The 17,032-nt window shown below is 41.9% G+C and overlaps 1 protein-coding gene across 4 annotated transcripts in view; it reads left to right on the top strand.

The window, feature by feature from the left end:
• Window positions 1-17,032, top strand: part of PRKDC (protein kinase, DNA-activated, catalytic subunit) — a 195,847-nt gene that overhangs the window by 47,552 nt on the left and 131,263 nt on the right. For all 4 annotated transcript variants that reach the window (XM_035277313.3, XM_002758884.6, XM_002758885.6 and 1 more), the window contains exons 23-29: window positions 246-336; window positions 2,217-2,380; window positions 4,375-4,527; window positions 9,287-9,394; window positions 12,055-12,281; window positions 13,966-14,060; window positions 15,615-15,714. In XM_035277313.3, the coding sequence (XP_035133204.3) occupies window positions 246-336; window positions 2,217-2,380; window positions 4,375-4,527; window positions 9,287-9,394; window positions 12,055-12,281; window positions 13,966-14,060; window positions 15,615-15,714 (938 nt within the window). The remainder of the gene's footprint in view (window positions 1-245; window positions 337-2,216; window positions 2,381-4,374; window positions 4,528-9,286; window positions 9,395-12,054; window positions 12,282-13,965; window positions 14,061-15,614; window positions 15,715-17,032) is intronic.

A 17,032-nucleotide genomic window follows, 5' to 3' on the forward strand; every position in this document is an offset into this window, starting at 1 on the left:
AATATTTACATAATTTCTAAGTTTCAATTTCTATGTCATTAATACTGATAAACAGGACCTACATAAAACAAAGCTCTTTGGGGGTCCTTGATCTTTCTTAAGAACGGAAAGGATCCTGTCAAAAAGTTTGGAACTGCTGGTCTGGGAAATGGAAATCTAATTGGTGGCAAAGAGTTTCTTCCTATCGACTTCTGTTTAATCTTTAACCGATTTGTAATCATATATACAATTGTTCAAATTTACAGAGTGAAGCAATGTCCTTAGAAGAAATAAGAATTAGAATAGTACAAATGCTTGGATCTCTGGGAGGACAAATAAACAAAAATCTTCTGGCAGGTAAACTTTCTTTTAAAATAACCTCCGTAGATACATTTGTGCTTTTATTTAGATGTATCCAGGTTATACTATATTCTGAATGTTTACTTCTATATATGAGTTACATATTTTAGAATAAGATTATAAAGGATAATATCTTGTCTAATGAAATTCTTTGACTATATCCATAAAATTGGAGCAATTCAGTATACTGATAGAGCAAATGTTCTGCCTTGTTAAGCACGTTACCTAGTTTGAATCGATGTCATTTGTTACTCTTTTCTATATTAAAGTGTCGAGAATTCCAAGTTAATCTCTTTGAGATCAATATTGTTAATATTTTGATATTTTTAGAAATTTAAAAAAATGAGAATGATCATATTTGATTAGTAGGCTGGGCGTGATGGCTGATGCCTATAATCCCAGCACTTTGGGAGACTGAGGTGGGAGGATACTGCTTGAGCTTAGGAGTTTGAGGCTAGCCTGGGCAACATCATAGCAAGAGGCTGTCTCTCTTTTAATTTTTTAAAAATCCACTTTTTGGTAAGGGTTGGACATGGAGTCTTGCTCTGTCGCCCAGGCAGGAGAGCAGTGGCACAATCTTGGGTCACTGCAACCTCTACCTCCCAGGTCAAGGGATTCTCCTGCCTCAGACTCCTTAGTTGGGATTACAGGCAGATGCCACCACTCCTGGCTAATGTTTTGTGTTTTATTTTTGACATGGAGTTTCGCGGTTGTTACCCAGACTGGAGTGCAATGGCAGGATCTCGGCTCACCGCAACCTCCGCCTCCTGGGTTCAAGCAATTCTCCTGCTTCAGCCTCCCGAGTAGCTGGTACTACAGGCGTGCACCACCATGCCCAGCTAATTTTTGTATTTTTAGTAGAGATGGGGTTTCACCTTGTTGACCAGGATGGTCTCGATCTCTTGACCTCGTGATCCACCCACCTTGGCCTCCCAAAGTGCTGGGATTATAGGCGTGAGCCACCACACCCGGCCTTGTTTTGTGTTTTTAGTAGAGATTGGGTTTTACCATGTTGGCCAGGTTGGTCTTGAACTCCTGACCTCAGGTGATCCACCAGCCTTGGCCTACCAAAATGCTGGGATTATTGATGTGAGCCACCATGCTTGGCCAAAAATCCACATTTTGATTAGTAAAAATTCATTTGTAGTTTTACTTTTGAAATTTGGTGGTAAATATACTAGGAACTTTTGGTCATTTAGGGAGTTAGAGCCTGTATTTGTAAAGTGTTTTAATGAGGTTTTTTTTTTTTTTTTTAAAGAAAAATATCGTTCATTGACCTTTTTTTACAAAATACCTTAAGTAACTCTCACTGAATTTGGATGTTAAACATTCAAGACTATTAGGCTTGTTAAAAGTAATTTTATGAGGCCAGGCACGGTGACTCAATGCCTGCAATCCCAAAACTTTGGGAGGCTGAGGCCAGTGGGTCACGAGGTCAAGAGATAGAGACCAGCCTGGCCAACATGGTGAAACCCTATCTCTACAAAAGATACAAAAATTACATGGGTGTGGCGCTCGCCTGTAGTCCCAGCTACTTGTGAGGCTGAAGCAAGAGAATTGCTTGAACCCATGCGGCGGAGGTTGCAGTAAGCTGATACTGCGCCACTGCAATCTAGCCTGGTGAAAGAGCAAGACTCGTCTCAAAAAAATAATAATAATTTTACTCTAAATTAAATAGACTGATTTCTAATGTTTTAATTACATATCTGAGGCAAAGAAAAGGGAAAGATGAATAATGTGCTTCGCTTGAACAGAATGTAGAGCAGCTGGCATTAGAAATGTTTCGATTTGTAAATAATTCTGACACTTCTTATGCTAATAAAAAGAAGAAAAATGTTTCGAGTGGAAAAACCCTCTTCTTAAATCTTTTCTAACAGTTGCCTCCTCAGATGAGATGATGAAGCGTTATGTGGCCTGGGACAGAGAGAAGCGGCTGAGCTTTGCAGTGCCCTTTAGAGAGATGAAGCCTGTCATTTTCCTGGATGTGTTTCTTCCTCGGGTCACAGAATTGGCACTGACAGCCAGTGACAGACAAACTAAAGTACTTCTATTTTTCATTTTACCCATTATGTAGAGCCTATTGCTTTAAAAATACATATTGGTTAGGAACTGGAGAACACACTTCAGCCAGTATTAGGAGTTTTGTATTTTCTATAATACAGTAATTAGAAAACTACTTATTAGAAGTCAGTGTCATTGATAAATGGAAGTTAAGCATAAATCATCTTAATGGATAATTGGGCTGGGTGCAGTGGCTCATGCTTGTAATCCCATCATTTGGGAGGCTGAGGCAGGCAGATCACTTGAGGTTAGGAGTTTGAGACCAGCCTGGCCAAGATGGTAAAACCCCATCTTTACTAAAAATATAAAAATAAGGCGTGCTGGCGTGTGACTGTAGTCTCAGCTGCTCGGGAGGTTGAGGCAGGAGAATCTGTTTGAACCCAGGAGGCAGTGGTTGCAGAGCAAGTCGAGATTGTGCATTCCAGCTGGGCCACAGAGTGAGATGCTGTCTCGCCTTTCAAAACGTTGATATACCAAAAGCTCTTCAGTATACGAAATGCAATATTTATGAGTGATATTCAGTCTATGCTTGGTTATCCCCTTAACTTTGGGAGATTAGAAACAGATACTCTCAAATTTTCTTACTGGTGTAGCATACTTTGGTGGTATTGCAGATTCAGCTCCAGTTAGTGTCTCTGCAGCCATAAAAAAGAATGAGTTCATGTCTTTTGCAGGGACATGAATGAAGTTGGAAATCATCACATCATTCTCAGCAAATTAACAGGGGAACAGAAAACCAGACACCACATGTTCTTACTCATAAGTGGGAGTTGAACAATGAGATCACGTGGACACAGGGAGGGGAACATCACACACTAGGGCGTGTTGGGGTGGGGGGCTATGTGAGGGATAGCATTCAGTGAAATGCCTAAGGTAGGTGAACGAGTGATTGGTGCTGCCAGCCACCATGCTGCATGCCTCCCTGTGTAACGAGCCTGCACATTCCGCACATGTATCCCAGAACTAAAAGTAGAATAAAAATGAATAAATTAATTTAAAATGTATCTTGGCCGGGCATGGTGGCTCACACCTACAATCCCAGCATTTTGGCAGGTGGAGGCAGGCAGATTGCCTGAGGTCAGGAGTTTGAGACCAGCCTGGCCAGTGTGGTGAAACCCCATGTCTACTAAAAAATGCAAAAGTTAGCTGTGCTTGGTGGTGCATGCCTGTAATCCCAGCTACTCTGGAGGCTGAGGTAGGAGAATTGCATGAACCTGGGAGGCAGAGGTTGCCGTGAGCCGAGATCATGCCATTGCTCTCCAGCCTGGGTGACAGAGTGACAGTCTGTCTCAAAAAATATATATGTATATCTCAATGTAGCAAATCACATCAGTTTTTTGGTATTTCAGTACATGTAAAAGCTATGCTTACACTATACTGTGGTCTATTTAGTGTGTAGTAGCATTGGGACTTGAAAACACATACTTCAATTTACGTGCTTCAATTTAAAATACTTTGTTGCTTAGGAATGCTAACAAAGTGAGCACATGATGTTGGAAGAATTTTGCCAATTCACTTTTTCAATGCAGGGTTGCCATAGAACTACAATTTGTTAAAAAACACTTTGTGTCCAAAGCGTCATATAATGAGGTCTGCAAGTATTAATTTGTACATTTCCTATAGTGCTTCAAAAGTATTTTTACTAAAAGTAGTAGTTGAAAATGTGCTAACAGTTGAAGCAAAGTTATATAGTTACTTAATATGACAGCAGTGAAATACACTTCTCGAGAATGTATTGGTGTCAATTTCTAAAGCTCTTAAATTTTAATTCTTAGTTCTTAGATAAAAACAAAGTGAGCAGAATCATTAGTTTTATACGAGAAATGCTTATTCTAGTTAATTTATGTTTGTGTTAATGATAGTTATCTGCATTGAAATTTTTCTTCTTAAAGGGCTAAATTGAGTGACATTTCAAATATTCTCTTGTCATCAACGTGGTTACTTAGACTTTGCTGTCCTTCTGGTCTGTTTTAGGTTGCAGCCTGTGAACTTTTACATAGCATGGTCATGTTTATGTTGGGCAAAGCCACGCAGATGCCGGAAGGGGGACAGGGAGTCCCACCCATGTACCAGCTCTATAAGCGGACGTTTCCTGTGCTGCTTCGACTTGCGTGCGATGTTGATCAGGTAAGGGCTCTGCATCTGAAACAGTCGTAAAACTTAAAAAAGTTTAGTTTGTTTGGTTCAGTGCTTAGCAAGCCATGCTGCATATTGGAATTACTTGGAGATCATTAACAATACTACTGCCTGGCTGCTACCCCAGGTGCTCTGGTTTAATTGGGCATGTTCATGACCTGGGCACAACCTGGGCACCAGGACTCCTAAAAGCTCTCCCCTCCACTTTTAGTGTGTCTCAGAGTTTGGGAATTGTTGTTGTTAAAAGTTACTGGGAGTCTGCCCAGGCATCACAGGGGGAAGAATAGAGAAATAACCATGGGCCGGGAGCGGTGGCTTGCACCTATAATCCCAGCACTTTGGGAGGCTAAGGTGGGTAGATCACCTGAGGTCAGGAGTTCAAGACCAGCCTGGCCAACATGGTAAAACCCCCATCTCTACTAAAAATACAAAAATTAGCTAGGTGTCGTCGCGTACGCCTGTAATCCCAGCTACTAGAGAGGCTGAGCCAGGAGAATCACTTGAACCCAGGAGGTAGAGATTGCAGTGAGCTGAGATCACGCCACTGCACTCTAGTTTGGGCAACAGAGGGAGATGAGACTCAGTCAAAAAAAAAAACAAAACCTGTGGCTTATAGTCATGGAGGGGGTTGGAAATGCTGGCAAGTGGCCTATACCTGATGACTTTATGGACAAATGCTTCACTGCTGCCATAAAGCAGAAAAAGATAAGAAATCAGGGTACACACATGAAACTGAAACGCAAGATCAGCTGAGGTTGGGAGTCCAAGACCAGCCTGACCAACATGGAGAAACCTTGTCTTTACGAAAAATTAGCTGGGCATGGTGGCACATACCTGTAATTCCAGCTACTCGTGAGGCTGAGGCACAAGAATCACTTGAACCTGGGAGGCAGAGGCTACAGTGAGCTATCATGCTACTGCACTCCATCCCGGGCAGCAATGCAAGACTGTTTCAAAAAAAGAATAAATAAATAAATGAAGATGAAACACAAAACTCATTGATAATGCAGTTGGAAAATTCTGCAGTATACGTAAGTGGATATAGTCTAGTGATTAAGTAGAGTTCATGGTGAAAACTGGAAACTTAAGACAAATAGATTTAATGTAGCAGTGAACCTCTCCACGGAAGCCTGGAGGGCATTTGGCAGCTCCTGATAAACTAGTAGTTTCACATGATCTTTAATCTGATAGAACGTCAGCCTGAATCTTGAGCAGCCGAGTCATCCTCTGTGTGAAGTTCCCATACTCCTTTGTGCTTCTACCCAGCACAGGAGTACTGCCTATTTCTGGGAAGGGTCAGTGCTTCACTTGGAAGTAGTTATTTCTGTGTTTAGCATCTGACCCTCTCAAGGTCTGTGAGTCCCCTGAGAACATGGACAGAGCCTGGTGTTCCTCGTGCGCGCGCACTCTCTCTCGTGCGCTCTGTCTCTCTCTCCAGCATCTGCCTCAGCACTTGGCTCTTGGCAATTAAAAGATGATTGTTAGTGGGCTAGTAAGTATAGGACATCAGCCCTACTATTTGGGAAATTCCAGTCAATAATGTAAGATAAGAAAAATCATAGAAGGAATATTAGGAAGGAGAGAGATTATTATTTTGAGTATAATTATTTTCAAAAATCTGGAAGGCCAGGCTTAAACATATCAGCTGATAAACTGATAAAGGAAAACGCCGATAAAGTATACATACAGAATTTTCATATATCAGCTAGTTTCTTTTATTAGTCTCATAATTTACATATCAGTATTGACCACTTGAAAAATATGTCTAACATCTTATTCATAACAGCATCCAAAAAAAGGTGTAAGAATAAACTTCAAGGTGCCAGGCAAATGTATTTTACAACCATAGAAGATGAATAGCCCATATACTTGAATTAGAAGACTCATTACTGAAAAAAAAAGTCAATTTTCCCAAATTAACTGATAACTCTGGTGTAATTTCAGTAAAACAGTCCAGAATTAATTTTATTTTTTCCGCTTCAATTATCAATCTGAGGGAATAATTGCTTGAACCTAAGCAAGACCCATTTTGACAGGTAGTGTCAAATGGGAGGGAGTCCTGTGTAGGCGGTGTTAAAAACAGGCCTTATGGCGTTTTAAGAGGTTGAACGAGTGCACAGATGGCTCGGTAAGAGAGCTAGGTGCTGGGAAGTGGCCCCTTGTGTATGTGAAAATTGCGTGTATGGTAGGGGGTTATTTAAGTGGGAAATGGGTCATGTAATAAACGGTGGTAGGACAGTTGACTAACAATGTTAAAGAAAAAAATTATGACATTCGTTAAAGATGTTAAGGCAGACGATGAAAAGGCCTGCTCCAGTGGGCTTCTCCACTACTGGAGAGGGATTGGGCTCTACTCTAAATGCTCATTGACCAGGGAGATCAATAGCCAAGAAGTAGGGTCTGGGTCAGTGGTTGGAAAATCACTAAGAGGAAACGTCCGGTGTCAAGAGGATTTTGGCTGACCCAATCTAACAGTGTTACGGCAAAAACAAAGCAAAACAAAAAATGTATATAAATAAACGATTTGAGAGTTAACAGTGGTTACCTTTGGGATGTAGGATTGTAGAGGGTTGGTTTTCTATAAAGGGGAATGTGTATATTGTATATATATCTAGCTATGTATACATGTATTTAAAAACTTCTGTACTAAGAATAAAATAGTATCATACCTTTGTGGGGGAAAATAAGTGATGTTTTAAGACCAGGTTAAACTTTTAAACTGAAAGACCCTTTTATATTGATTAATCTTAAAAATTGCTTCTTAGAGGCCAGTGAAGGCACTGGGGAAAGAAATAACTTAAAAGGCTTGAAAAAAACGCTTTGGAAGAGTCTCTGCGTTGTTTAGCCTGAGCCCTGGGACATTTTGCATGGTTTTTGAGGTGTTATTAACTACAGTAGGGACCTCTAATATCAAAGTGCTTCATTCTTGAGCTCAGTAACTGGGGAATAAAGCTCTCCTGGATGGCTCAGTGCTCCTATAAAAGCTGTGGCCTCTGAGGCAGAAATGTACAGGATATCAGCTTAGGGAGTGTTTGCCTTAACTTCCCCCACAAGCATTTTACTCTTTGTTTTTCTTTTCTTTTCTTTTTTTTTCTGATAGGGAGTCTCACTCTGTCTGGAGTGCAGTGGTACAATCTTAGCTCACTGCAACTTCCACCTCCCAGTGCAAGCCATTCTTCTGTATCAGCCTCCAGAGTAGCTGGAATTATAGCTGCCCACCACCACACCCAGCTAATTTTTGGATTTTTAGTAGAGATGGGGTTTCATTATTTTGGCCAGGCTCGTCACGAATTCCTGACCTCAAGTGATCCACCCTCCTTGGCCTCCAGAAGTGCTGGGGCTACAGGCACCAGCCACTGTGCCTGGCCATTTTTATCTTCTTTAAACATGGTGTTCCTCTGTCACCCATGCTGGAGTGCAGTGGCACAATCATAGCTCCCTGCAGCTGCCATCTCCTGGACCCAAACCATCTACTCGTCTCAGCCTCCTGAGTAGCTGGGACTACAGGCACTCACCACCATGCCCAGCTAATTAAAAGATAATTTTTTTAGAGACAGGGTCTTGCATTGTTGCCCAGGTTGGTCTTGAACTGGCTTCAAACAATCCTCCTGACTTGGCCTCTTAAAATGCTGGGATTATGGGTGTGAGCCCCTGTGCCTGGCAAGTATTTTACTCTCATGTATAATGAGGATTGGATCTGGAACAGTTTGTCTAGTTAAAATTGCTCTGATCCAATTCTCTTACTGCCCCAAGATGGTCACACCTTGACCAGGCCACTAGGTTACACTTCCAAGCTTCCAGGAAGGCAGGAGCTCTGCTTCCTTGGGTATGGGTTTACTTTTCAGAAGGAAGGAGTTCAGGCCTGGAGACATCTTGGTTTTGCAAAGCCAGAGAGCATGGGACTGCCTGGCTCCTGGAGAGGCTCTATTTATGTTCCAGAAGATGAGACCTGGGATCCTTTTCATCCCGTCTCTGTAGAGGTTTTTCCCCCTTCTTTTGGCAGCAGTGTGAGAGGCAGGTTCCTCTTTGTCCTGAATGTGAACAGATTAAATCTGTTTTTCTCTGTTCTTCTCCTGTGGTATAGGCTTTTAATTTGTATATATAGGACATTGATTGGGCTTTCATTTTGTCACCACAAGGGGGACAATTAGGCCGTTAGGGAACCACAGGATTATTTCCTTTATAGAATAGTTGAATAGCGATTATCTGTCTGTAGTCTAGAATATCCCGTGTGCATATTGAAGATCAAATTACTAAGATGAATATTGAAAACGCAACAGTATCTACCCTAAATTGCCCTTGCAGTCCAAGGAACAGTGAGCTTCAGTATGTGTATTTTCCTTTGATGAGCTGGTCACCAGGGAATCAAACTACAAAAGGAAACTAAAGGGAGTGAGGATGGTGGCTCATACCTGTAATCCCTGCACTTTGGCAGGCTGAGGTGGGAGGATCACTTGAGGCCAGGCGTTCAAGGCCAGCCTGAGCAACATAGTAGGACTCTGTCTCTACCAAAAAAAAAAAAAACATTTAAGTTAGCTGGGCATGGTGGGACATGCCTGTAGTCCTAGATATTTTGGAGGCTGAGGTGGGAGGGTCACTTGAGCCTGAACTAAAAAAGGAAACTAATACAGTCATGGTGGTAGTATTGGTTAATTTTACCCCACTGCAAATGCCATTTAAATGGGACTCTTCACAGTATAAAATTTCTGTAACACGAAGGGAATTAACTCTAATGATATTCTTTCTTCAGGTGACAAGGCAACTATACGAGCCACTGGTTATGCAGCTAATTCACTGGTTCACTAACAATAAGAAATTTGAAAGTCAGGATACTGTCGCCTTACTGGAAGCTATATTGGTAAGTAATAGTTAATTCTCTTCCTTGTATTCCCATTGATTCGTTGTATTTGATGTTTGTTTATTTATTTATGTTTTTGAGACACAGTCTTGTTCTGTTGCCCAGGCTAGAATGCAATGGCACGATCTCGGCTCACTGCAACCTCCTCCTCTCAGGATCAAGCAATTCTCCTGCCTCAGCCTTCTGAATAGCTGAGACTACAGGCGTGCCCCACCATGCCTGCCTAATTTTCTGTATTTTAAGTAGAGACGAGGTTTCACCTTGTTGGCCAGGCTGATCTTACTCCTGATCTCAAGTGATCTGCCCACCTTGGCCTCCCAGAGTGGTGAGATTATAGGCATGAGCCACTGCACTAGGCTGGCTGATGTATATTTAGAAGTTTAACTAAAGTTACCTTTCAGAATCCCAAAATACGGCATGTAGGTGGATTATTTTCTTCTTTTTTATTTGTGAAATGATGTGATGGACATGATGCCGTATTTACTTTCTTGAGTGTTACTTTTAAATATCTGCAACTAAATGCTAGTTCTTACGTTTTGTTCTGTTTCTGGGAGGATGGTCATAAGACCTGACAAGTTTCATCTACATTAATGATGTGAGTGTGTGTGTGTGTGTGCATGGGTGTGGAGTGGGTGTGTGCATGCGTGTGGAGTGGGTGTGTGCATGTGTGTGCAGTATGTGTGTGTGTGCATGCGTGTGGAGTGGGTGTGTGCATGTATGTGTATGTGTGTGGAGTATGTGTGTGTGCATGTGTGTGGAGTGGGTGTGTGCATGTGTGTGGAGTATGTGTGTGTGTGCATGTGTGTGGAGTGGGTGTGTGCATGTGTGTGGAGTGGGTGTGTGTGTGCATGCGTGTGGAGGGTGTGAGGAGTAAGAATGTTCTTAGACTTCATCAATTGTGGTAGCTCTTAAGAAATACCCAGCTGATCACAGTGACTCATGCCTTTAATCCCAATCTTTGGGAGGTTGAGTCTGGCAGATTGCTTGAGCTCAGGAGTTGGAGACCAACCTGGCCAACATGGAGAAACCCTGTCTCTATTAAAAATACAAAAATTAGCTGGGCGTGGTGGTATGTATCTGTAGTCCCAGCTCCCCAGGTGGCTTAGGCATGAGAATAGCTTCAAACTGGGAGGCAGAGGTTGCAGTGAGCTGAGATTGCACTACTGCACTCCAGCCTGGGTGGCAGAGTAAGAAGACTCTATCTCAAAAATTAAAAATGAGAGGAATTTGTGATCATATCAGATTTTCTCCTATACTCAGATTCATTAAGTAAAGGGCCCTGGAAACAGCAATTCGCCTTTTACACAGAACTCTACTGACACAGATAAGCAGCATCTTAGAATCTGGTCACCAGCTCACTGAGGGCAGAGGCAGTGAGGCCAGCTAAACTGTAGGGTCTTTTGATGATTATTTTACTGTAATTTTTGAACCTGTGCCAATAAGTTTACATTGCCAGAGTCCTGGTTATGCTGCTGGTAGTGTACTCTGAGTGTGACCCTTCTTTGTAGTCATGTTACGGGTAGGAGAGAGTGACTGAACGTCCGTTAGGGTGGTGACATGTTTATACCTGTAATTTAATTCCCTGCCTTGTCTACCAGTGAATCCTACCTATAATAAATTCAGTTAATTAAAGTTAATTTATGGCTTATTTGCCTTCAGATTATTTCATTATAATGTTTCTGTTAGGAAGTTTTTATTTTAGTTGTTTCTGTTTTTCTCCTTTTTGATCCTTGAAGGTAGATTAAGTAATAGCTTCAGAAAGAAATCTGCTAAGTAAGATGAGATAGTTGAGGAAGGAAAAGGTCAAGAAGCAGTGTGAACTCGGTGGCACAGCAGTCAAGTGAAGGAGGGCCGTATGTTTCCTGGTGAGCGCTGCCGTTCCCTGCCAGCAGCACATGGAGCCGGTGACCTACTCTGAGAAGCAGGAAGCACCCCCGCCTCACATGCTCATGGCTTGTGTTACCTTTCTGAGTTCTAATTACTCCCGCAAGAAAGGATTTTGTATGTAGCAAATAACTGGAAGTGTTCGGCAAAACTCCCTCATTTCAGTTTTGAGTGCACAGTTTTCAAGTTAAACTTTTCTTTATAGATCTGAGAGAACATCATGCACAGAAGGAAACAAACCTTTAAGCAGAATACATCTCTGTGTGGTCACTGGCCAAATGACCGTAACTTTTTGGCAGGTATTCAGTGCCTTTATGGGGCTGCTCTTCATTCCTCCACAGGATTTTCCTGTATAGAACAGTGTGGTTTCTTTGGAACTGCCCAGGGTCTTACTCTTTTTAACTTCAACATGCAAAGTGTCTCAGATGCTGTTACGGGGTAAGATCAACAGCCAGCATTCCTCAGAAATTCTTCGGATATAGCTATTTTTGGGGGGAGAAGGGAAAGATTGTTTTAATTAAAGTTTTTTCTCCCTTCATGGATTTTCAGTTTATTAATTTGTTTAAAAGAAAATGTTTTCATTATGTCAGAAAGAAATAGTTATTCAAGCCTAGATTCTGGATAAACTGTGGAGATTGGTCTTACTCATGTTTATTTTTTTCTTGACTAGAGCTATAAATTAATCTTAACATACTTTTAGTTAGACAGATCAAGGGTATTCAGTTGTCGGTGGTTATAAGAATGGAAACAATCAAGGTCTCTGGGTTTTGTTTCAGGATGGAATCGTGGACTCTGTTGACAGTACGTTAAGAGATTTCTGTGGTCGGTGTATTCGAGAATTCCTTAAGTGGTCCATTAAACAGACAACACCACAGCAGCAGGAGAAGAGTCCAGTAAACACCAAATCACTTTTCAAGCGACTGTACAGCCTCGCACTTCACCCCAATGCTTTCAAGAGGCTGGGAGCATCACTTGCCTTTAATAATATCTATAGGGAATTCAGGTTTGTAACCTACACAACAAGGACGCCTGTCCAAGGTGCCCTTTAAACTTGTGGTTTTGAAAAGTGACTTAGAGTTTCGCTCTGTGTATCTGTGTATTCATATATTCTGCATTTAGTAAATAATTATGTGCTGGATGCTGTGCTGTCTTCTGGGAAATAAAAGAGTTAAAATTCAGTTTGTACTCGAGAAGCTTGGAAACTGCTGAGAAATGTTTATAAACACTACCTCAGCAGTATTGGAAATGTAACAAAAGACATATATATACAAGGGCTTTGGGTGCACAGATTAGCAGCTAATCCAGAGTGAGCAGGTTAGCTGAGACCTCTTGCTAGGGGGTTTATATTGGAGATGAGACTTGAAGGATGAATGGAAGTCAGCCAAGGCATTTTAGTCGGGGGTAGAGATAAGAAACAGGAAGGTGTCTGAGGCGATAAAGGCCTTTGAGGTTTGAGGTTTGGAGGCAGATGTCGTGAGGCTGGTGAGGAGAGCTCTGCCTGCTGTAGTGAGGAGTGTAGGTCACCTCTAGTGACAGGATCTGTGGAGTAGTGGGTGCAGGGAGAGGTGCATTCAGATTTCCTTCTAAAATTCACTTGCTGGTAGCTGTGTGGAGAGTGAGTCTGAGTAGACTGAAGACTGGGACACCAGTGAAGAGGCCATTTCAGAGGTCCAGGAAAATAGACCAATGGTCAGTGACCTAAGGTAGTGGTGTTCATTCATTGATTCAGCATTCCTCATTAGAAATATGTCCACATTTACCTGTGTAACAAACCTCACATCCTGCACATGTACCCCTGAACTTAAAAGTTGGGAAAAAAAAAAAAAAAGAATATGATGTGCCCGGCGCTGAGCCCATGTTGGAGGTATAATGGTACAGCCCTTTATGCGGGTTCCATTTCAGAAGGTCACATAGATAATAATCACATAGATAAATGAGCATTTATGCATTCTCAAGGGACGGAGTCACTTGTGTGTGGAAACAGAGTGAGTGCTGCCTCTGATTCATGCCTTTTTCTAGTCTGTGATTGAAGACGTATCTTTGAGAAGTATTTTAGGTTGTTTAATGTTTTGTTTTGTGGGGTTTTTTTTTTTGAAAGAGTCTCGCTCTGTCACCCAGGCTGGAGTGCAATGGCATGATCTTGGCTCACTGCAACCTCGGCCTCCTGGGTTCAAGCAACTCTCTCTGCCTCAGCCGCCTGAATAGCTAGGACTACAGGAGCCCACCACCACACCCGGCTAATTTTTGTATTTTTAGTAGAGACGGGGTTTCACCATGTTAGACTGGTCTTGAACTGCTGACCTTATATGATCCCCCCACCTCGGCCTGTTGCTCAGACAAGAGTGCGGTGACGCCATCATGGCTCACTACAGCCTCAACCTTCTGAGCTCAAGTGATCTTCCTGCCTAAGCCTCCCATGTAGCTGAGACCACAGGTGTGCATCATCTCACCTAGCTAATTTTTAAATTTTTGTAGAGACAAGGTGTCATTTTGTTGCCCAGGCTATTCTCAAACTCTTGGGCTCAAGCGATCCTTGTAGGCATAAGCCACCACACCTGGCTGAGCCTTTAAAAAAAACAAACAAACATTTAATTAATGTGTACCTTCTTTAATTCCATTCCTTCTTTTCTTTGTCCTTCCTGCTTTATTGTTATCGTGGGTCAGTTTTCCTCTTCCTTATTTTGCAGGGAAGAAGAGTCTCTGGTGGAACAGTTTGTGTTCGAAGCCTTTGTGATATACATGGAAAGTCTGGCCTTAGCACATACAGACGAGAAGTGCTTAGGTATGTTTTGCCCCAGTGGTCTGTCTGCCTTACGGGTCTGAAGAGTTTTCCTGAGTCAGGAGTTAAGACTCGTGTGATTCTCTCATAAGGTTTTTTTTTTTTTTTTCTAAGTGTTCCATAAATCATTAAATGTGAAGGGAAGATAAGCCCCTCCAGTGCCTCAAATCCAGCTTGTTAATGATTTTTTTATGGCTTCATTCTCTTTGACTCACCGTATACTCCTGGTGGCCATTGAGCTTGACCCTGATTGGTTGCAGATCCTGCTGAGGGCAGTGGAGGCAATGAAGCCAGTCAGACACTATGATGCTGTGATGACAGAACATGAAAATGTGTAGATGTGGTGCTGAAGAAGCTGGTATCACTGAGATGTAGTCAGTATCTCTGCACTCACTCATGATTACTTAGAAATTGGGTCTCATTACAGGACTGTGATAAAGCGATTTCATCCATGATGAAGGAATATTATAAAGATACTAAGTCAGAAGTAGGCTAAGGTAGCTAAGAGAGTAATACGTGATTATAATTAAATTCTGTGCGAGAAGCTATTAGGAGCGGCGTAGAGTTGTTGAGCTAGAAAACTTAACTCTCCATCGGTCCCAGCACGTGATGTAGTTGGGGCGCAGAGGCCCGGGCATGTCAGTGACTGAAAGGGCCACATAGCTGTGGCAGGACTCTGTCACTGATTGATACAGGTCTTGCTTTGTTTATTTTATTTTATTTATTTATTTTTGAGACAGAGTTTTGCTCTAGTTCCCCAGGCTGAAGTGCATTGGTGTGATCTCGGCTCACTACAGCCTTCGCCTACTGGGTTTAAGTGATTGTCCTGTCTCATCCTTCCTAGTAGCTGGGATTATAGGGGCCCACCACCACGCCCAACTAAATTTTTGTATTTCTAGTAGAGATGGGGCTTCACTATGTTGGCCATGCTGGGAACTCCTGACCTTACGATCTTTCCACCAAAACATAGAAAACTTTTTCCTAGTGACACAGTTCAAAATAAGATGTATAAGCCTTCTTTCCTAAATAATTACAGACTTCTGTGAGTGACTTCATGATCTGACCTCTGTGTCCTTCTACAGAGGTTGTATTACCAAATGATACCATAGTTTATTCTGCATAGGAAGGGAGGTCAAAAGACTTACACCGCTTTAAAATAGCCTCAAATTGAAGTCCACAGGTTCTGGCCTGGTATGTGGGTTTTGTAATACCTGCAAATTCTCTTCCATCTCAGGTCCATTAGGAGAGGCTGTACTTTGAGTGACTGAGATGTTGGTGGTACAGTTTTTAGTTATGCGTGGCATTGAGTTGTGGTGTGCCTGTGCCTGTGTATGTGCGTGCATGTACCATGCTATCTTGCAGTCTTAAATACGAGTTTGTGTTCAGTTTCGAATACGCAGTATAAATCATTTATCTAAATTTTTTATTCTTAGGGATGAAAACATTAAATCTATAGTAAAATTACCTTTTCAATTAAAAAATGAAGCCAACAAATTTGTAAAAAATAATCAGCAATATATACCTTCTTTGGAAATGTATCTTTGTACAATTGAACAGGTACAATCCAACAGTGTTGTGATGCCATCGATCACCTATGCCGCATCATTGAAAAGAAGCATGTTTCCTTAAACAAAGCAAAAAAACGACGTGTGCCTCGGTAGGTGATCTTGCTTCCTTTTCCGTTTTTCCCCCCAACATAAAACTAATTCTCAGCTAATAAAGGACCACCTGGGATGAGAGTGTGGAAGTGTAAGTAGTCTAAACAAGGAATGTGTGGAAGCAGGAAGAGTGCGTTTCCAAAACAGTTAAAATGCTTTATCTTTGAAAACACTTGGTTTACGGGATAAGGTATACGGTATTCGATCTGGACTGAGATAGTACATACAAATTTAAAATTACTTGTGTAACTGAGTCGTTTCATTTAATGTGCACTGATTTTGAATGTGATTTTATGTGAATGATTTGACCAGAATATGCATGAACCATTATTGAGTAAATTTTGAAGTGTATGAACTGGATGTTCAAATAGTAATGTTTTGACAGACATGGAATTATTAAATTAGGAAATAAAACTGCTTAGAGCCAAGGCTCGGGTGTTGGCCAGTGGTTTCCAGTGTTTGGCCTTATTCCATCTCAGTGGTGTTGCTTTCTCCAGTAGGGTGAGTGCTCTCCATCAGCCCCTCCAGGTCTCTGCAGGGTGTCTGGGGATGTCTGTTAATCTGTGCTAGTGGTCGCCACTCTGGAGAAGCACAGTCCCATGTGGACTGGATATTAATATTTTCTCTGTTGTTTTAAAGTTGATTCTTCCAGATTCTGTTAACTTACAATATCACTTTAGTTCATTGATTGTAACCTTAGCATGCATCAGAATTGCCTGGAGAACTAGTTAAATCACAGATTGCTGGGCTGCCCCACCCTCAATTTCTGTGTGCATCTAGGGTAGGCCAGATAACTTATATTTATAACAAGTGCAGAGGCAATGGTGGAACATCTCTCCAGGGACCACACTTTGAGAAGCACTGCTTTGCAAGGTACATTGCAAAGGAAACATGAAAATACTTAGCGCCGTTCTTTTAGGAAGTGCTCTTTTTTTCATTTTTCTTTCTTCTTTTTTTTTTTTTGAATTGGAGTCTCACCCTGTTACCCAAGCTGGAGTGAAGTGGCACGATCTCAGCCCACTGCCACTTCCGCCTCCTAGGTTCAAACAATTCTCCTGTCTCAGCCTGCAGGGTAGCTGGGACTATAGGCATAACGCCATCATGCCCGGCTAGTTTTTGTATTTTTAGTAGAGACGAGGTTTCACCATATTGGCCAGGCTGGTTTTGAACTCCTGACCTTGTTGTGATCCACCCTCCTCGGCCTCCCAAAGTGCTAGGATTACAAGTGTGAGCCACAGTGCCTGGACAATAAGTGCTTTAAAATTTTTGGCCACATGAAAAAATGAACATGAGCAGCATTTAGGACCCATTTCACCT

Source organism: Callithrix jacchus, chromosome 16, assembly GCF_049354715.1.
Source record: "Callithrix jacchus isolate 240 chromosome 16, calJac240_pri, whole genome shotgun sequence".
Classification (NCBI taxonomy): Eukaryota; Metazoa; Chordata; class Mammalia; order Primates; family Cebidae; genus Callithrix; species Callithrix jacchus.